The sequence below is a fragment of the Salmo salar genome, chromosome 02, assembly GCF_965601325.2.
Source record: "Salmo salar chromosome 02, fSalSal1, whole genome shotgun sequence".
Classification (NCBI taxonomy): Eukaryota; Metazoa; Chordata; class Actinopteri; order Salmoniformes; family Salmonidae; genus Salmo; species Salmo salar.
Window position 1 is genome coordinate 54231003 of NC_138292.1, and position 22014 is coordinate 54253016.

Below are 22014 nucleotides of genomic sequence, written 5' to 3' on the forward strand. Positions count from 1 at the left end.
CCGCACCGACGTGAGTAAGACCTTTAAACAGGTTAACATTCGCAAGGCCGCGGGGCCAGACGGAATACCAGGACGCGTACTCAGAGCATGCGCTGACCAGCTGGCAAGTGTCTTCACCAAGGTCATTATAGTAAACTAAAACTTAAACTAAAATTGGAAAAACGATTTAGTGAACTGGAATAAAATAAATAAGAAAAACATTTGAAAAACTAAACTATACTGAAACTACTATATTTGACTGCAAAACTGAATAAAATAAAATAAAAAGCATCATATTATGATGTTCAGTTGTATTTTGTATTTTGTTTTGGGGGGGTTTCAAATGGGCGTTTCAAGCTTTTTTTGAAATGGGGTTTTTCAAGCTTCTGATTCTGTCTGGTAAATGCTGCCAGTAGATAGCAATGTTTCAAACAGGCTCTGCTTGTGCATCACTATCACTAGCTATCACCAGAGAGGAAGAGGCGAAGCGAGAGGATTAACTCCGCCCAAAATCTGTCCCTGCAAGATAAGCAGATCTCTTTGCAGGAAAGTCTACGAGAGAGTATCAAATTACGTGAGGGTTATTTGATCAAATAGAGTAATATTTAGGTTGTTACAAATGTACTGATATAAGTGGACGCACGTGGCATTCGGCAACTTTGAGAAAAACTACTTAGTTGTACCTGTTGACACGCGTTTCTGCCATTGCTTAGAATGGTCCCATCTGATCTTGTCTCCTCCCATCTGCTTTCCATCTTTGAGGACATGTATTTTCATTGTTAGAATGGTTTCTTGAACATCTTGTCAATATAATAAATAATCTTTGCTATCACTAGCTAACAACAGGGAAGAATTCTGAAACAGAGACAGTAGAGAAAGCAAGACACCCCCCTAATTTTTTTCTGATTGGGGCGGGGCCACTCTGGTGTGCTTATTGCCCCTGCCCCGCGGAACGGGAGCCCCAGAGGGAAACATCTCACTGGCAATTTTTTTGTTTGTCGACGTGGGGGCAATAAGCAGACAATGGTTGCGTTCCCCTGGTCAGATGTTGCATGCATCAACCAATGGTTGCGTGCCACATCATCGACTGTGTCATCGAATGACAGATTGCTATAATATATGATGTGGTTATATGATACTTAAATACCTGTCCAGACTTCGTAGGATTCGTCAGGCGTCAGCAATGTCTGAACAGAGGAACGCGCCCCAAGTCACAAATAGGGTGCCTCCCATAACTAAGGTGAGGCGACGAAACAACCAATGGTTACGTGCCACGTCATCGACTGTGTCATCAACTGGGAATTGATATCACATATGATGTGGTTAGCTGACACTTAAAAAACCTATCCAGGCATTGTAAGATCTGTCAGGCGTCAGAAAAGTCTAAGCTTTGGAACGCGGCCTACAGTGTATTTTTAATTTAAATCTAACCAAACCTAGGACCATCACCTTATTACTGACATGAAGTGACATCCCAAAAAACACAAACTATAGGCCTACAACACATAAATGGCTCCTAGCCTCCCACACATAGGCTACTTTCCTTTCCTAACACTAAAACTAAAAATGAAACAAAATAATATAACAAAGAAATATAAATGTTTTTAACAAACTGAAACTAAATAAATCAAATCTGAAATTTTAAAAACTCTAATTAATTTTAAATAAAAATCGAAAAACGAATATAAAATCAGAAATCTATAATAACCTTGTTCTTCACTGACATTTTCAACCTATCCCTGTTCCAGTGTATAATACCAACGGCAAGGAAACCTGCCAAAATGACTTGCGCCTCGTAGCACTCAAATCTATAGCCATGAAATGCTTTGTAAGGCTGGTCATGATTCACATCAACATCATCATCCCAGACACCCTGGATCCACTCCACTTATCATACCGTCCCAACAGATCCAAAGATGACGCAATCTTGATTGCACTCCGTACAGCCTTCACCCACATGGACAAAAGGAATACCTATGTAAGAATGTTTCTCATTGATATACAGCTCAGCATTCAACACAATTGTTCCCTCCAAGCTCATCACCAAGCTCAGGACCCTCGGACTGAATACCTCCCTCTGCAACTGGATCCTGGACTTCCTGACAGGCCACCCGCAGTTGGTGAGGGTAGGCAACAACACATCCGCCATGCTGACCATTAACACGGGGGCTCCTCAGGGGTGTGTGCTTAGTCCCCTCCTGTACTCCCTGTTCACCCACAACTGCGGGGCCGCGCTCGACTCCAACAACATCATCAAGTTTGCTGACGACACGATGGTGACAGGACTGATCACTGACAACGATGAGGCAACCTATAGGGAGGAGGTCAGAGACCTGGCGGTGTGGTGCCAGCACAACAACCTCTCCCTCAACATCAGCAAGATAAAGGAGCCGATCGTTGACTAAAGGAAATGGAGGGGCGAGCACACTCCCGTCCACATCGATGGGGCTGTATTGGAGTGGGTCGAGAGCTTCAAGTTTTTCGGTGTCCACATCACTAAGGAATTAACATGGTCCACACACACCCACACAGTTCTAAAGAGGGCACGACAGCACCTCTTCCCCCTCAGGAGGCTGAAAAGATTTGGCATGGGCCCTCAGATCCTCAAAAGGTTTTACAGATGCACCATTGAGAGCTTGGTATGGCAACTGCAAGGCACCCGACCGCAAAACGCTACAGAGGGTGGTGAGTACGGCCCCAGTACATCACTGGGGCCAGGATTCCTGCCTCCAGGACCCCTATACCAGGCGGTGTCAGAGGAAGTCCTAAAGAATTATAAGACTCCAGCCACCCAAGCCATAGATTGTTCTCTCTGCTACCTTGGTACCAGTGCACCAAGTCTGGAACCAACAGGACCCTGAACAGCCATAAGACTGCTAAACAATACTGCTAAATGGCTAATCAAATGGCATCCAGGACCTGCATTGTTGCATTAACTCTCTTGCACACACTCACACATACTTACACTGACACCCCAGCATATTGGCAACACACACACACACACACACACACACACACACACACACACACACACACACACACACACACACACACACACACACACACACACACACACACACACTACATACGCTGCTGCTACTGTCCATGATCATCCTTTTACCTAGTCACTTTATCCCTACCTATATGTACATAGCTGCCTCAATTACCTCGTACCCCTGCACATCGACTTGGTACTGGTACTCCCTGTATATAGCTATATTATTTTTACTCATTATTGTTATTCGTTATTCACTGTGTATTTATTCCTATTGTCACTATTTCAGTTTTTTATTTTATTTTATCTTTAACTCTGCATTGTTGGAAAAGGACCCGTAAGTAAGCATTTCACAGTTAGTCTACACCTGTTGTTTACGAAGAATGTGACAAATGACATGTCATTTGATTTGTTTGTCTTGCCCTCAAGCTTTACTTGATGATGACATTAGTGATGACATCGCCTGTTTTATGAAGACTCGTGACTGGGGTGATTTGGTCCTCATATCATCTCCTTTGAGGTACCACTTTATATTAAATGTTGCTATTTACTTGTAATTACATACTATAAGCAGGTCAAATTTAGTGTGATTTCACAAATGTAATTTTGACATGTGTTAGATTAGTATACAAACTCAAATGTGACGTGTCAATCAAGTTAGAAGTTGTTTTTCTATGAAAGTTTCCTCTCTATTTCTATACTACCTAGCTACTTGATCATATCAATATTAATACAAAAAAATATTTATTTTTTTATGTGTGTATTACAGGAAGGCTCAGCACCTTCCAAGGAAATGGGCCAAAGCGCATTCCTCTGAGTACTTTGAGTGTGAATGAGCAACCAACATTCCACATGGGATTTTCCACCTTCTACTTTTAGGTCCACTTAGCAAATACAGTTGAAGTCGGAAGTTTACATACACTTAGGTTGGAGTCATTAAAACTGGTTTTTCAACCACTCCACACTTTTCTTGTTAACAAACTATAGTTTTGGCAAGTCACTTAGGACATCTACTTTGTGCATGACACAAGTCATTTTTTCTAACAATTGTTTACGGACAGATTATTTCACTTATAATTGTCACGTCCTGACCAGCAGAGGGAGTAGTTGTTTAGTATTGTGGTCAGGACGTGGCAGAAGTACTGGGTATGTGTTTGTCTAGTATTTCTGTTTCTATGTTGGTCTGTGTGGCTCCCAATCAGGGACAGCTGGTTATCGTTGTTCCTGATTGGGAGTCATATATTAGGAGTGTGTTTGTCACCTGGTTTTTGTGGGTTGTTTTATTTCGCACTGCTGTAAGTATCTATAGAGCCTGTGAAACTGTCATTAGTCGTTCTTGTTTATTGTTTTTCCCGTGTTCACTTTAATACTTTCTAATAATATTAAAGATGAGCATTCACATCCCGGCTGTGTTTTGGTCAATACAACACGGCTACACCTGTGACAATAATTCACTGTATCACAATTCCAGTGGGCCAGAAGTTTACATACACTACGTTGACTGTGTCTTTAAACAGCTTGGAACATTCCAGAAAATTATGTCATGGCTTTAGAAGCTTCTGATAGGCTAATTGACATTTGAGTCAACTGGAGGTGTACCTGTGGATGTATTTCAAGGCCTACTTTCAAACTCAGTGCCTCTGCTTGACATCATGGGAAAATCAAAAGAAATCAGCCAAGATCTCAGAAAAAAAGTTGTAGACCTCCACAAGTGTAACGGCTGTCTGAGGAAGAAGTGGACCAAAATGCGGCGGAGTTAGGGTTCGTCATATTTAATTACACAAACACTATGCAATTTACAAAAACAACAAAACTGACAGCCAACACAGTCCTGTCAGGTGCAACCACAATGACAAGCACAATTACCCACGAAACACAAAGGAAACGTAGGCAACTTATGTGTGACTCCCAATCAACCACAACCCTCTACAGCTGTGCTTGATTGGAAGTCACACGGCCAAAATCAATGAAACAATAAAAAACACACACTCCCTTCTGCCACGTCCTGACCCAACTACACCCTCTACTGGTCAGGACTCGGGCTGGACCGGAGGGCAGGAGGGCCCCTCGGGCTGGGCCGGAGGGCAGGAGGGCCCCTCGGGCTGGGCCGGAGGGCAGGAGGGCCACTCGGGCTGGGCCGGAGGACAGGAGGGCCACTCGGGCTGGGCTGGAGGACAGGAGGGCCACTCGGGCTGGACCGGAGGACAGGAGGGCCACTCGGGCTGGGCCGGAGGACAGGCAGGGCACCCTGGCAGATCCTGGCAGGCGGGCACCTCTGGCAGCTCCGGGCAGTCTGGCCACTCTGGCAGCTCCGGGCAGTCTGGCCACTCTGGCAGCTCCGGGCAGTCTGGCCACACTGGCAGCTCCGGGCAGTCTGGCCACACTGGCAGCTCCGGGCAGTCTGGCCACTCTGGCAGCTCCGGGCAGTCTGGCCACTCTGGCAGTTCCGGGCAGTCTGGCCACTCTGGCAGTTCCGGGCAGTCTGGCCACTCTGGCAGTTCCGGGCAGTCTGGCCACTCTGGCAGTTCCGGGCAGTCTGGCCACTCTGGCAGTTCCGGCTCAGGATTCACCAGGCTGGGGAGACATAACGGAGACCTGGCTCTGGGCGCAGGCCCTGGACTCACCAGTCTGGGAAGACCCGCTGGAGGCCTGGTTTGAGGAGGTGGCACAGGAGAGACCAGGGTGGAGAGACCCACTGGAGGACTGGTCTGTGGAGGAGACACGGGTTTGACCAGGATAGGGAGACCCACTGGAGGACTGGTCCGTGGAGGAGACACGGGCTTGACCAGGATAGGGAGACCCACTGGAGGACTGGTCCGTGGAGGAGGCACGGGCTTGACCAAGATAGGGAGACCCACTGGAGGACTGGTCCGTGGAGGAGGCACGGGCTTGACCAGGATGGGAAGACATGCAGGAGGCCTGGTTCTGGGCGTAGGCACAGGACGTGCAGGGCTGGGAAGACATGCAGGAGGCCTGTTTCTGGGCGCAGGCACAGTCTTTACCAGACAACCAGCACACACCTCAGGACGAGTATGGAGAGCTGCCTCAGGTGACATCATTCCCACGACACGCTCATTAGGGCGAATGCCGTACTTTATGCACCACACTAGCAGCTCTCTCATCTCTCTCTCTCCTAATTTCCCCATTAACCCCGTCACAGTCTCTGCCTCATATCCATCGCTCACCTCCAATGTCATCCCGACTGGCTCTGGTTCCGACCTCAGCTCCACCGACTGTCCCGTGTGCCCCCCCCAAAAAAATTATTGGGGCTGCCTCTCGCGCTCGTTGCGCTCTCTCTCCTCGTAATAGCGCCTCTCCACTCTCGCCGCTTCAATCTCCCACTGCGGGAGGCGATAATCCCCAGCCTGAGTCCATGGTCCCTCTCCGTCCAGGATCTGTTCCCAAGTCCATTGGTCCATCACGCTGTACTCCTGCTGCTCCTTCCTCTTCCGCCGCTTGGTCCTGGTTTGGTGGGTAATTCTGTAACGGCTGTCTGAGGAAGAAGTGGACCAAAATGCGGCGGAGTTAGGGTTCGTCATATTTAATTACACAAACACTATGCAATTTACAAAAACAACAAAACTGACAGCCAACACAGTCCTGTCAGGTGCAACCACAATGACAAGCACAATTACCCACGAAACACAAAGGAAACGTAGGCAACTTATGTGTGACTCCCAATCAACCACAACCCTCTACAGCTGTGCTTGATTGGAAGTCACATGGCCAAAATCAATGAAACAATAAAAAACACACACTCCCTTCTGCCATGTCCTGACCCAACTACACCCTCTACTGGTCAGGACGTGACAACAAGTCGGGTTCATCCTTGGGAGCAATTTCCAAACGCCTGAAGGTACCACGTTCATCTGTACAAACAATAGTACGCAAGTATAAACACCATGGGACCACACAGCCGCCATACCGCTCAGGAAGGAGACGCGTTCTGTCTCCTAGAGATGAACATACTTTGGTGCGAAAAGTTCAAATCAATCCCAGAACAACAGCAAAGGACCTTGTGAAGATGCTGGAGGAAACGGGTACAAAAGTGTCTATATCCACAGTAAAACGAGTCCCATATCGACATAACCTGAAAGGCCATTCAGCAGGAAAGAAGCCACTGCTCCAAAACTGCCATAAAAAAGCCAGACTATGGTTTGCAACTGCACATGGGGACGAAGATCGTACGTTTTGGAGAAATGTTCTTTGGTCTGATGAAATGAAAATAGAACTGTTTGGCCATAATGACCATTGTTATGTTTGGAGGAAGAAGGGGGAGGCTTGCAAGCCAAAGAACACCATCCCAACCGTGAAGCATGGGGGTGGCAGCATCATGTTGTGAAGGTGCTTTGCTGCAGGAGGGACTGGTGCGCTTCACAAAATAGATTGCATCATGAGGCGGGAAATTATGCGGATATATTGAAGCAAAATCTCAAGACATCAGTCAGGAAGTTAAAGCTTGGTCGCAAATGGGTCTTCCAAATGGACAATGACCCCAAGCATACTACCAAAGTTGTGGCAAAATGGCTTAAAGACAACACAGTCAAGGTATTGGAGTGGCCATCACAAAGCCCTGACCTAAATACTATAGAAAATTTGCGGGCAGAACTGATAAAGCGTGTGCGAGCAAGGAGGCCTTACAAACCTGACTCAGTTACACTAGCTGACTCAGTTACACTTATTGTGGAAAGCTACCCGACACGTTTGACCCAAGTTAAACAATTTAAAGGCAATGCTACCAAATACTAATTGAGTGTATGTAAACTTCTGACCCACTGGGAATGTGATGAAAGTAATTAAAACTGAAATAAATAATTCTCTCTACTATTATCCTGACATTTAACATTCTTAAAATAAAGTGGTGATCCTAGCTGACCTAAAACAGGGAATTTTTACTAGGATTACATTTCAGGAATTGTGGAAAAACTGAGTTTAAATGTATTTGGCTAAGGTGTATGTAAACTTCCGACTTCAACTGTATGTTCTGTCCATCGCCTAGATGGAGTGCAATGGAGGATGTTATCCCCTGATGCTAGAACAAAGTTGACAAAAGGCCTTTAATAGACAACGGTCATTGCTATGCGGGATCCTCGGGACATCCCTACCATAAACCCTAACCTTAACCTTAACCCCTACCCCTACCATTACCCTTACCCTAACAATAAACTTAACAATAACCATAACCTAACCCTAACCTTAACCCTAACCGTACCCACTTTACATTTCAACTTCAATGGGTTAGCACAGACCAATAGACAATATCCTCTCCTGCGACTACCAGGAGTAAGGAAGCTGAAACCAACAGATGCCATCTTGCTGCCTTTGTTGTTCACTAGAGCTGTATTTGTAACATGTCCTACTTTTTCCCTCATTATCTTTCGGATACCCGCATAGTTCAATTTGAATGTTAGTAGTTATGTTATTGTCATTGTAAGCTTTCTTTGTTTAATTCCAGGTCAAGTTATCTGTCTGCAAACACGATATTCCTTACATGAACAGTACACATGAAACCAATGCATAAAAACAAACCACATTCATGGGTCTCGTATTACTCTTGGGCTGGTGTCATGTGATCCGTCAGAACATGAAAATGAATAGACGCTGATCTTTAATTCTCAGTCGTGGTCATGAGATACCCATGAGAATTGTTATGTGTGTCAATTTAGTTAATGCCCAACTTACTTCTCAGGTGTCACATGTTTAACAAAGGAAAACACTTTGTGATACCAGCGAATAGCAGTTTTTAACACATTTTCCTAGAGGCCTGAATCGAATGGTGAAACACAACACTGGGTGGATCTTTGGTACATTTAGGTAGTCCTTTGACCCATTTCAGAGAGCCAGCTTTATTGCCTTAACTTGGATAAACATTTTTAAAAAGACAAGAACGAGTCTTTGTCAAAGGTCACTCTCAAGGGGCTAGGGCGCCAAGAGTATATCTACTGTGCAACTCTCGTCTTCCCCCTCACAATTGAGGAAAGACCAGACAGAGACAACATGAAGATGCAGATGCTGCTGGTGTTGGCTGTAGCAGTCTTGATGATTCCCAGTCTGTCTGAGGGACGGATCCTCTCAAAATGTGAGCTGAAGAGCTTATTGGAGGAGGCGGCCTTCAAATTCAACCTGACTGAGAAAGCCAGAGAGAATTATGTGACAAACAAGGACTTTGTGGCTAAAAGTAAGTTACATTACATAACCCAATGATTTTTTTCATTCAACAATTGGAACAATTTCTTAAATGCTAGGTGCTGGTTTCACGGACCTCGGATTAAGCCTAGTCCTGGACTAAGAAACATTTCTTGAGATTCTCAAGATTCTTAATTGAAATGGCTTCTTATTCCAAGACTAGGCTAAATCTGTGTATGGGAAATCAGCCCCTAGGAGTCCGATTGTAAAGTAACTCTCAATTGTCATTGCCTCTTCCAGTCGTCTGCCATGTAGAGAAGGCCACAGGTTTCAACACCAGTTTTGTGACTCCTTGGAGGGATGATGATGGCCCTGATGACAGCCCTACCCACCCTGCTAAGGATGATAACCGCTCGACCCATCCTACCCACCCTGAGCACCCTCCTAGGAGGGGTAAGAGACACGCTGGGGATTCTCACGGGGATTCATCCAGCGCTGAAAGTCATCAGTTCAGCTCATCAAAAGAAGACTCCAGTGAAGAAGACTCCAGTGAAGAAGAGACCATGTACCTCTACGGCTTGTTTCAGCTGAGCGATCATGTGATCTGTGCCAACGGCTCCACTCCGTCTCTGAACCTTTGCCAGATAAACTGCAGTGGTGAGTTCAATAAATGTGACCTATCGAAACAAAATATGAAAAATAGCACAACAAGATCCTTAATAGAGTAGTTGGATGTTAGATTTGATCTTGAGTTTGGTTTTAGTTAAATGGCTTGTACGAGAGTCAGTGGTGTATCTCTGTTGTGCTTTTTTTTGTCTCAAGATTTGATTGACGACGACATAAGTGATGACTTGGACTGTGTGGAGACAATCAAACAGACAGTGTAAGCGTTTGGTTTTGAGGTTGATGTTTTTTGTACATTTTCTTATTGTGTTAATATACTGTCTGCAAGTGCAGCAATTCTTACTAACTTTTGGATTGTCCTTTTTTCGTTTAAACAGGGAAAGTGGGCCTGGTGATCATAAAAGGGCTCTAATGAGAATGTAAGTATGCAAATGCAAAATGTATGTTTTAAATTTTAAACAGAAATCTATTTTATTTCCATCATGTTGAATTGAAATTGGTTGGCATTCAATGTTTAAACGTGTGAAAAATTATATTAGAATGTCACTTTAGGATGTCCTTTAGTGATTTTTTTGCGAGTACCTCTAGGGGTGTAACTGAACATGGAAATGTAAATGCTTTCTGAGGTAATTATTAATATTGTTTTAATGATCCTTATAGGTTTAAGCTGCTCTTCCAGAAGGAATGTGTCATGACGGTTGCCTCTAGCTACTTTTCCGAGTGTTGAATGAGAAGCCATGTAAGATGACAACCCCCCAAAAGTGTATTTTGCACACTAATCGTTCACTCTCTAAACAATACATTGAGTTACATAGGGTGAATTTACACAGGCAGCCCAATTCGAAGCTTTTGCCCAATTATTAACCAATTGCAAAAAAAGACCAATGCCAAAAGATCATAATTGAGCTTCCTGTGTAAATGCAGCCATGGTGTGTAACAATTCGTTCTCATCAGCCTCTTTTTCACAAAGTACACCAAAATAGAATGTATGTAGAAAGAATAAAGTTTAACAGTATATTTCTTTGGTTTGTTTAATTATTTTGTGTTGTTGTTGTTGATGTGAACACCTGCACCTACTTTTAAATGCAATTGGGATAAATATATAGCAGGTTAAAGCAAGGCATACCTTGGACTAAACACTGGGATAAACTAAACAGGAAGAGGGTTTACTCCGCCCAAAATCTGTTCACGAAAATAAGACCATGATGTGAGGAATTTTTGTATGGAAGTCAATGAGAGTGTAAAATTTGATCAACAGAAAATGTAATTACTAATTTGCTACGTGAGTCTTACAGTGGATATCATAAGTATTCACCAACCTTTGATTTTTTTTAGATTGTGTTGCATTACAAAGTGGGATTGAAATGGATTTAATTGTGATTTTTTTTGTCATTGATCTAAAAAAATATTACTCCATAATGTCAAAGTGAAAAGAAAATTCTACAGTTTACAAATGAACTATTCACCCCCTTTGTTTAGGAAAGCCTAAATTATTTCAGGAGTACAATTTGGCTTAACAAATCACATAACAATTTACATCAACTCACAATGTGTGAAATAATAAGAATTGACATGATTTTTGAATGACTACCCGTTTTTCTATCCCCCATACGTACAACATCTGTAAGGTCCCTAAGTCAAGTACTGAATTTCAAGCACAGATTAAACTACAAAGACCAGGGAGCTTTTCGAAAGCCTCATAAATATTGGTAGACGGGTAACAATAACCAATCAGACATTGAATATCTCTTTAAGCATGGTCAAGGTCATAATTATTCTGTGGATGATGAATTAAACCACCCAGATACAACAAAGATACATTCTTCCTTCTGAACTGAGCTGCAAGACAGGAAGGAAACTGCTCAGGGATGTTAACATGAGGCCATTGGTGATTTTAAAACAGCTACAGAGTTCAATGGCTGTGATAGGAGAAAACTGAGGATGGATCAACAACATTGTAGTTACTCCACAATAAAGAGTGAAAAGAAGGATGCCTGTACAGAATACAAATATTCCAAAACATGTGTCCTGTTTGCAATAAGGTACTATAAAACTGAAAAAACGTTGGCAAAGAAATTAACTTTTTGTCCTGAATATAAAGCGTTATGTTTGGGGCAAACCCAACACAACACATAACTGAGTAACTGCCTCCCTATTTTCAAGCATGGTGTTGGCTGCATCGTGGTATGGGTACGCTTGACATCGGCAAAGACTGGGGAGTTTTTCAGGATTAAAAGAAATGGGATGGAGCTAAGCACAGGCAAAATCCAAGAGGAAAACCTGCTTCAGTCATGTAAGGGAATTTTTATGTTTGTGCTTTTCTGATAACTAACTAACTAATGCACGTGGCTGACTGTACAAATCCTCTCTATCAGTAGCTGCAATTTGGCAGTACGCCCAGACCTTGTTTTGAGAACGAACTAAAGATATCTCAGTTTCAAGGTCTCAGCTTAGAGAGAAGAAGCCTCGTGAGGTATTGGTCAGTCACATGTTATGAACCAGTATTGGTTGGCCACATGAATGAAACAAAACGGTAATGATTAATTAATTATGCTAAATCATGCAAATATAACATGTCTGTGTATAGTCATATACAGCCAGCAGCATACCACCCTGCATCCCACTGCTGGCTTGCTTCTGAAGCTAAGCAGGGTTGGTCCTGTTTGGTCCCTAGATGGGAGACCAGATGCTGCTGGAAGTGGTGTTGGAGGGCCAATAGGAGGCACTCTTTCCACAGGTCTAAAAAAATCAATAATATCCCACTGCCCCAGGGCAGTGATTGACACTCCCCTGTGTAGGGTGCTGTCTTTTGGCTGGGATGTTAAACAGGTGTCCTGACTCTCTGTGGTCATTAACGATCCCCTGGCTAAATTCCCAAGCCGTCCCTCATACAATCACAGTCACCTAATCATCTCCAGCTTACAATTGTCTCATTCATCCCTCTCCTCTATTATACAAGTTGTTGCTGTAAATGAGAATGTGTTCTCAGTCAACTTACCTGGTAAAATAATGGTTAAATAAAAAATAAGACTGGGATTGCCCATTCAGAGCTTCTGATTGACATGTGTACTATGGTGCATTGAGTTGGTTGGAACTTCTCCAGTGTGCTGACAATTAACATTGATTAATTTAAGATAGACTTTGAGTGTCCCTGTGTAAGAATTTCCACGACAGTTTGGCATGTTTGATGCTGCCTGCGGAGCTTTCCAGTGGGGGTCTGCAAGGAAAACCGGTGGTACATTTTATGAAGAGTGAGAGAAATTCCCGTCCGACCAAAAACGGACGAGGACCCGCCCAGACCCTTACTGTGAGCTGCCCAGGAGGAGAGACATCATCCACGAACAATTGAGGGACGGTAACTGATTTCAGTAAGTCAATTTAAATTAATCTGTATAAAAAGAAACAAAAATCATCAAAAAGAAAATCAAGGCGAGTAACGCATAAAAAGGTACCCATAGTCTTAAAGAGAGAAGACTATTCAATAGTAGTTTTAAGAGAAGACTAGAGCAAGGGCGTAAAGGTACCATGGAAAGCCCCACTGACACCTGTCTTTAGGCATTTACAAATGTCTTTGTGGTCTGCAGCCACAAAAAAATAACAAGGTATTTTTGAGTACGTGGTGTTATTTATATGTATAGTGAGTAGCAGCAAGAGAACCGATTACGGAGTGTGTTTGGGAATAGTACTAAGTGAATGTGGATGTGAAAGTTGTGTGACTGTGAGATATGGGATGTTAAGCTGAAAGATTGGTATTTGGATAACAAGAGTTGATTGCGCCTCCCGAGTGGCGCAGTGGTCTAAGGCACTGCATCGCAGTGCTAGCTGTGCCTCGAGAGATTTTGGGTTAGAGTCCAGGCTCTGTCGCAGCCAGCCGCGATCAGGAGACCCATGGGGTGGCGCACAATTGGCCTGGGTTAGGGGAGGGTTTGGCTGGCAGGGATGTCCTTGTCCCATCGCGCACTAGCGACTCCTTTGGTGGGCCGGGCACAGTGCACACTGACATGGTCACCTGGTGCACAGTGTTTCCTCCGACACATTGGTGCGGCTGGCTTCTGGGTTAAGTGGGCATTGTGTCAAGAAGCAGTGCGGCTTGATTGGGTTGTGTTTCGGAGGACGCAAGGCTCTCAACCTACGCCTCTCCCGAGTCTGTACGGGAGTTGCAGCGATGAGACAAGACAAGACTGTAACTACCAATTGTTGTTAGTTTTCCAGTTCTGTGAGCTGACTTTTCCAGTTCTGTGTGATCTGATCTGTAACGTTATCTAGGGGTCTGTCCAACACCGCCATTGGATCTACAGGTAGAGTATAACAAGTCTCAAATCAGATACGTAACATGTCTCAGAGGATAACGTCTCGTTAAAAATGAGGATAACATGTCTCATTAGTAACGAGGGTAACATGACTTTAAATTATATGAGGATAACATGTCTCATCATGTTTCATGTATAACGTTATTATGTATGGAGATATAAAAAAAGAGAACTATTTCCGAATATGCTGTTAAACAGAGCTAGTGTAAATATCTAAACCCCTGTATGAATAGAACTGTAAGGGCTGTCGTGAGAGAGAGTGGACCAAGGTGCAGCGGAGTCAGTGTTCATCATAGAATATTTAATAGCAGAGAGAACACTATACAAAACGAGATAACTGACAGCCAAACAGTCCTGTCAGGTGCAAACACTAACAAAAACAATTACCCACAAAACCCAAAGGAAAAACATGCTCCTTATGTGTGACTCCCAATCAGCAACAACGAGCTTCAGCTGTGCCTGATTGGGAGCCACACACACGGCCCAAAACAAAGAAATACAAAAACATAGAGAAAAGAACATAGAACGCCCACCCAATGTAACACCCTGGCCTAACCAAAATAAAGAACAAAAAACCCCTCTCTATGGCCAGGGCGTTACAAGAACACTAGTCTAGAGGAGGAATTTGTGATGTAACACAAATGTACAAGGGTTATTATGATGAACTGAGGAAGTAAGAAAATAAAAATAATATTATACAACTAGCACACCCACATGTAGACGTATGTAAGTGGTGAAAAAAGTATTCTGAGGAATGTTCAGAGTGGTCCTTTTATGGATAAGGTTAAAGCATTGTACGGGACTTGACTTTCCCCTAACCAATAGAACTAATGAACGCTTAGAAGATTTCCTCCACCCTGGTAATGCATTTTGAAATAAGCCCATACCCTGTTAAATAGAACTAATGAATGTTGAACATGATTTTCTGTTAACTAAACTTAAAAGGCTACAATTTATTGTACTCCCGATGGAGTTTTCGTTGATATCCCAAATTGTGACGTTCTAAACCAATTCTCAGGTACCGATTTTTTCTACTGGAAAGAGTAGAAGGGTTTTAGTTGATGGAGACTAGTGAAAGTAACAAAGTGAATGATGATTGGCTTTCAGATAGCAATCCAATAATGCAATATTTTAGTAATTTGAAGGAGTAAAACAGAGGGATTGAGCATTGGGACTAATTTTAAATTAGAGGCTGCTCACTCTTCAAGGCCTGGTCCACTGCTCTCGTGTTTAAGTCATCTGTTGTTTGTGATTAGAGATAACCTTCCTGTGGAACAATTAATAGCCGCCAGTACACACTGAACTCAAACAGGCTGTAAGAGACACAGTGGGGAAATTTTGGACAGTTTGTACATGATTGTACACTACCGTTCAAAAGTTTGGGGTCACTTGGAAATGTACTTGTTTTTGAAAGAAAAACACATTTTTTGTCCATTAAAATAACATCAAATTGATCAGAAATACAGTGTAGACATTGTTAATGTTGTAAATGACTATTGTAGCTAGAAATTGCAGATTTTTATTGGAATATCTACATCGTCGTACAGAGGCCCATTATCAGCAACCATCACTCCTGTGTTCCAATGGCACATTGTGTTAGCTAATCCAAGTTTATCATTTTAAAAGGCTCATTGATCATTAGAAAAGGCCAGCATCCCAGAGTCGCCTCTTCGCTGTTGACGTTGAGACTGGTGTTTTGCGGGTACTATTTAATGAAGCTGCCAGTTGAGGACTTGTGAGGCGTCTGTTTCTCAAACTAGACACTCTTGCTCAGTTGTGCACCTGGGCCTCCCACTCCTTTCTATTCTGGTTAGAGACAGTTTGTGCTGTTCTGTGAAGGGAGTAGTACACAGCGTTGTACGAGATCTTCTTGTTTTTGTCAATTTGTCATATGGAATAGCTTTCATTTCTCAGAACAAGAATAGACTGATGAGTTTGAGAAGAAAGTTCTTTGTTTCTTGCCATTTTGAGCCTGTAATCGAACCCACAAATGCTGATGCTCCAGATACTCAACTAGTCTAAAGAAGGCCAGTTTTATTGCTTCTTTAATCAGAAAAACAGTTTTCAGCTCTGCTAACATAATTGCAAAAGGGTTTTCTAATGATCAATTAGCCTTTTAAAATGATAAACTTGGATTAGCTAACACAATGTGCCATTGGAACACAGGAATGATGGTTGCTTTTAATGGGCCTCTGTACATCTATGTAGATATTTCATAAAAGATCTGCCATTTCCAGCTACAATAGTCATTTACAACATTAACAATGTCTACACTATATTTCTGATCAATTTGATGTTATTTTAAATGGACAACAAAATGTGCTTTTCTTTCAAAAACAAGGACATTTCCAAGTGACCCCAAACTTTTGAACGGTAGTGTATACAATTATTTCCTTATGAAGTTATCAAGAGATAATTCGATTTGATTTATTCTAATTTGTTTATTTTTGATTTAACAGGCAGTGTTGTTTTTTGGGGGGGATGCATGAATCACTGTCACATACTGACCAGTAAAGGGGTAATTTGTTATTGTAGTTTGGTCAGGACGTGGCAGGGGGGTATTTGTTTTATGTGGTTCGGGGTGTGTGTTTATGTAGAGGGGTGTTTGTTTAGAGTTTCCGGGGTTTTGGTCTATGTTCTATGTTAGTGTATGTCTATGTTCAGTCTACTCTATCTATTTCTATGTTTAGTTAATTGGGATTGGGCCTTCAATTGGAGGCAGCTATTCCTCGTTGCCTCTGATTGAAGGTCCTATGTATAGGGGTGTGTTTGTTATGGGAATTGTGGGAGGTTGTTTGTGCACAGCTGTGTGTAGCCTGCATTACTGTTTGTCATCAGTTCGTTTTTCTTGATTTGTTTAGTAAGTGTTCTAATAAAGTCATAATGAGCACTCAACCCGCTGCGCCTTGGTCCACTTCCTACGACGACCGTTACAATCACGATGTGAGTCGTGTCCAAAGGGGGAATTACCAGTCCCCTGGGGCCCTTTTTTGTCTAAGAAGTCTGGATTTCCTGAATTACAAATGCTCTAAACTAAACTGTTGTTCTGGTCTGTCCTCTCTCGAGGTTATGGCGAAGGTGACCATAGATGGTATCTAGGTGCATGGAAGATAATTCGGCTGAGAACAGAACAGTGTAAACCTCAGCACCCCCTCTAAAACGTCTGAAAATTGCGAAAATGGCGTTCAGTATGGTCCAGCACCACTTCTACTATGAGACCTGAGTCCGAGCCGGCAACCTGTACACAGCATCCAAAAGCTATCAACTGCCTTTTCTCTCATGCTTTTTCTCTCAGGAGTGTGACATGGGTCCATTTGGAGAGGGATCCAGTCCAAACTTTTCTCATGCTGCTGGTATACTTGTAGGAAAATGGACAAGACATAATGGACTGTAAAGGACAGTGGCGGCTCAGGTGAGAGACATTATCAAGGGCCATCCACTTTGAACATGTGCCATTAAAAGGACAAACTGAAACACTATCTGAAGAAGAACATGAGGAAACACCAGGAAAGAAAGAATGAGTGCCGTGAAAGGGTGGTCAACCATGCCGTAATTGATTTAGGCTTATCTAAAATTGTTTATTTAGGGTATCAGGTTGATTGTGAAGGTCTGCACACTGCAAAATGTATAGTAATTTAGACTAAGAATGCATCTCATCACCTGTCATTACAACAGGTGATGAGAAAAGTTAGGGTCTTAAATTAAAGTGATAGAACCAACGTGAAGCACTAAGGACTGTCACTCTAAGTTTGGGTTAGATAATTTATCAATAGTTATAATTATGATTTGAAAGGCAAGGCTTCTAGAGACAGAGCTGTGCCCTAAACATGTTAGGAGAGACACTAGATTGGGGAAAGGTTAGCTCAAGCTACAGTCTCATTCTTAGCCATGTTGGTGTGAAACTGTTTTAACATGTGTTCACTTTCTCTTCCCTGTGAAATGTTATTAACAATCTATAATGCGATCTGCGCCTCTCTGGCTGGTAAGATTTCAGCAGCTATTATGTTTTCTGTTCCTCCAGAGGATGATGAAACTGCCAACTGTGGATGAGCCCCCATTTCCCCCTGTAGATACGGAAGATGAGTAATGACTGAAGGTTCTTTTCTTTAAATAAGTTGAAGGTAAACTCTTTACATGTTTACATTATGTGGAACACTGAGCTGATTTTTATTTATTTATTTATTTCACCTTTATTTAACCAGGTAGGCAAGTTGAGAACAAGTTCTCATTTACAATTGCAACCTGGCCAAGATAAACCAAAGCAGTTCGTCACATACAACAACACAGTTACACATGGAGTAAAACAAACATACAGTCAATAATACAGTAGAAAAATAGGTCTATATACAATGTGAGCAAATGAGGTGAGATAAGGGAGGTAAAGGCAAAAAAGGCCATGGTGGCAAAGTAAATACAATATAGCAAGTAAAACACTGGAATGGTAGATTTGTAGTGGAAGAAAGTGTAAAGTATAAATATAAATAATGGGGTGCAAAGGAGCTAAATAAATAAATAAATACAGTAGGGGAAGAGGTAGTTGTTTAGGCTAAATTATAGATGGGCTATGTACAGCAAGCACCAACCTTTTGAAGATCTTAGCAGAATTGTTAAAAACAACAGGGTTTTATATTTTGACTATGTTGATGTCCCAGGGACAGTTGGTGAAAAACATAGGTGATGTTCCACTAGACACAGGAAGACAAATTCACCTTTTAGTAGGACAATATTTGTATATATTAAGGATCCCCATTCTTCCTGGGGTCCAGCAACATTAAGACAGTTATATACAGTTTAAAATATTACATGACATTACATTTCACAACACTTTACCCAATACATTTAGTGTGTTCACTCAGGCCACTACTCCACTATCACATATTTACAGTACAACATCCATGTGTACGTGTGTGTAGAGTGCGTGTCTTATCATGTGTATGTGTCTGTGCCTGTGTGTGTGTCTCTCTTCACAGTCACCATGTTCCATAAGATGTATTTTTATCCGTTTTTTAAATCAGATTCTACTGCTTGCATCACTTACCTGATGCAGAATAGAGTTCCATGTAGTCATGGCTTTATGTAGTACTGTGCGCCTCCCATAGTCTGTTCTGGATTTGGTGATTGTGACGAGACCTTTGGTGGTATGTCTTGTGGGGTATGCATGGGTGTCTGAGCTGTATGGTATTAGTTTACCGTTTTTCTCAATCGCTTTGGCTCAATTCTCCAATGAGAATCATTTTTTTCCAAACCATAAGTTCAAATCTCTGAACAATTAGTTTCTTGTTCACACCAGATTTTAATTCCTTATTCATTTAAGCAAATTGCACGTGTTTTGGGGTCACTTGGAAATGTCCTTGTTTTTGAAAGACAAGCACATTTTTTGTCCATTAAAATAGCATCAAATTGATCAGAAATACAGTGTAGACATTGTTAATGTTGTAAATGACTATTGTAGCTGGAAACTGATGGTTTTTTTTAATGGAATATCTACATAGGCGTACAAAGGCCCATTATCAGCAACCATCACTCCTGTGTTCCAATGGCACGTTGTGTTAGCTAATTCAAGTTGATCATTTTAAAAGGATAATTGATCATTAGAAAACCCTTTTGCAATTATGTTAGCAGAGCTGAAAACTGTTTTTCTGATTAAAGAAGCAATACATCTGGCCTTCTTTAGACTAGTTGAGTATCTGGAGCATCAGCATTTGTGGGTTCGATTACCGGCTCAAAATGGCCAGAAATAAAGAACTTTCTTCTGAAACTCGTCAGTCTATTCTTGTTCTGTGAAATGAAGGCTATTAAATAAGAGAAATTGCCAAGAAACTGAAGATCTCGTACAACGCTGTGTACTACTCCCTTCACAGAACAGCGCAAACTGGCTCTAACCAGAATAGAAAGCAGTGGGTGCACAACTGAGCAAGCGGACAAGTACATCAGTGTCTAGTTTGAGAAACAGACGCCTCACAAGTCCTCCACTGGCAGCTTCATTAAATAGTACCCGCAAAACTCCAGCCTCAACGTCAGCAGTGAAGAGGCGACTCCGGGATGCTGGCGTTTTAGGCAGAGTTCCTCTGTCCAGTGTCTGTGTTCTTTTGCCCATCTTAATATTTTATTTTTATTGGCCAGTCTGAGATATGGCTTTATCTCTGCAACTCTGCCTAGAAGGCCAGTATTCCGGATACGCCTCTTTACTGTTGACATGGGGGAACATCACAACCCTGAACAACAGCTACATGCTCGTGGAAGAGAAAGATGAAGATGTGTAAGAATGCGTTGTGGTGGTGTTAGGGGAAGACATAATAGAGGAAGAGGTAGAAGGCAAAGAATAAGAGTCCCTGAAGAAATCAGAGCCACAATTGTGGACCGTGTCATAAACCACGGTCTTACAATGGAAGAGGCTGGTCGGAGAGTAATGTAAACAGTGTCATCAATTGTGCAAACATTCTGTAGGGAAAACAGGTAAATATGTACTTGTTATTTACTTTTGTTATAGCATTTCATTCACAACAATACAGCAACTATTGTAAAGGTAAATGCAAGTCTGAAATCACAATGTACCGTAAGATATGTATGAGGAATATACAGTAATACAACACAATTTGAATACAATATACTATCTGTAACATGATCTATTTGTGAATTCTACATGTCATATATAGGACTGCACAAGGACCTCATGCTGGTGGCAGAGCAGCAGTATTCAGCCATCAGCCAGAACAAGAAATTTGCAACATGGTCATAGCCAACAATTCCATGACACAAAGAGAGATCCAAAGTGCAATCATAAATGACAAAAATATCTTAACAAATATAAATTCTGTCAGCATTTCCACTATAGAGAAAAGTTTTGAAAAGAAAGCAAATGACTATGAAACAACTCTACAAGGTTCAATTTGAGAGGAATAGTAACAGAGTGAAGGAGCTGTGGTACCAGTATGTCCAGGTAGGAGCTGTGGTACCAGTATGTCCAGGTAGGAGCTGTGGTACCAGTATGTCCAGGTAGGAGCTGTGGTACCAGTATGTCCAGGTAGGAGCTGCGGTACCAGTATGTCCAGGTAGGAGCTGTGGTACCAGTATGTCCAGGTAGGAGCTGCGGTACCAGTATGTCCAGGTAGGAGCTGTGGTACCAGTATGTCCAGGTAGGAGCTGTGGTACCAGTATGTCCAGGTAGGAGCTGCGGTACCAGTATGTCCAGGTAGGAGCTGCGGTACCAGTATGTCCAGGTAGGAGCTGCGGTACCAGTATGTCCAGGTAGGAGCTGTGGTACCAGTATGTCCAGGTAGGAGCTGCGGTACCAGTATGTCCAGGTAGGAGCTGCGGTACCAGTATGTCCAGGTAGGAGCTGTGGTACCAGTATGTCCAGGTAGGAGCTGCGGTACCAGGATGTCCAGGTAGGAGCTGCGGTACCAGGATGTCCAGGTAGGAGCTGTGGTACCAGTATGTCCAGGTAGGAGCTGCGGTACCAGTATGTCCAGGTAGGAGCTGAGGTACCAGTATGTCCAGGTAGGAGCTGTGGTACCAGTATGTCCAGGTAGGAGCTGCGGTACCAGTATGTCCAGGTAGGAGCTGTGGTACCAGTATGTCCAGGTAGGAGCTGCGGTACCAGTATGTCCAGGTAGGAGCTGCGGTACCAGTATGTCCAGGTAGGAGCTGTGGTACCAGTATGTCCAGGTAGGAGCTGTGGTACCAGTATGTCCAGGTAGGAGCTGTGGTACCAGTATGTCCAGGTAGGAGCTGTGGTACCAGTATGTCCAGGTAGGAGCTGTGGTACCAGTATGTCCAGGTAGGAGCTGTGGTACCAGTATGTCCAGGTAGGAGCTGCGGTACCAGTATGTCCAGGTAGGAGCTGTGGTACCAGTATGTCCAGGTAGGAGCTGCGGTACCAGTATGTCCAGGTAGGAGCTGTGGTACCAGTATGTCCAGGTAGGAGCTGTGGTACCAGTATGTCCAGGTAGGAGCTGTGGTACCAGTATGTCCAGGTAG

General features: G+C 42.9%; 1 protein-coding gene across 1 annotated transcript; it reads left to right on the forward strand.

Moving 5' to 3' along the window:
• Positions 1 to 8927: 8927 nt before the first annotated feature.
• On the forward strand, positions 8928 to 10741 carry LOC106586353 (uncharacterized). Its single transcript, XM_014173553.3, has 5 exons — positions 8928 to 9152; positions 9401 to 9757; positions 9923 to 9983; positions 10102 to 10143; positions 10385 to 10741. Exons 1-5 carry the CDS (start codon positions 8972 to 8974, stop codon positions 10449 to 10451), a joined length of 708 nt encoding a protein of 235 aa, XP_014029028.1. The 5' UTR covers positions 8928 to 8971; the 3' UTR covers positions 10452 to 10741.
• The last annotated feature ends 11273 nt before the right edge of the window (positions 10742 to 22014 follow it).

Coding starts and splice junctions, on each gene's coding strand:
- LOC106586353 (XM_014173553.3), top strand. CDS start 8,972: ATGAAGATGCAGATGCTGCTGGTGTTGGCTGTAGCAGTCTTGATGATT. Junction 9,984..10,101: donor GAGACAATCAAACAGACAGT/GTAAGCGTTTGG, acceptor TCGTTTAAACAG/GGAAAGTGGGCCTGGTGATC. Junction 10,144..10,384: donor AAAAGGGCTCTAATGAGAAT/GTAAGTATGCAA, acceptor TGATCCTTATAG/GTTTAAGCTGCTCTTCCAGA.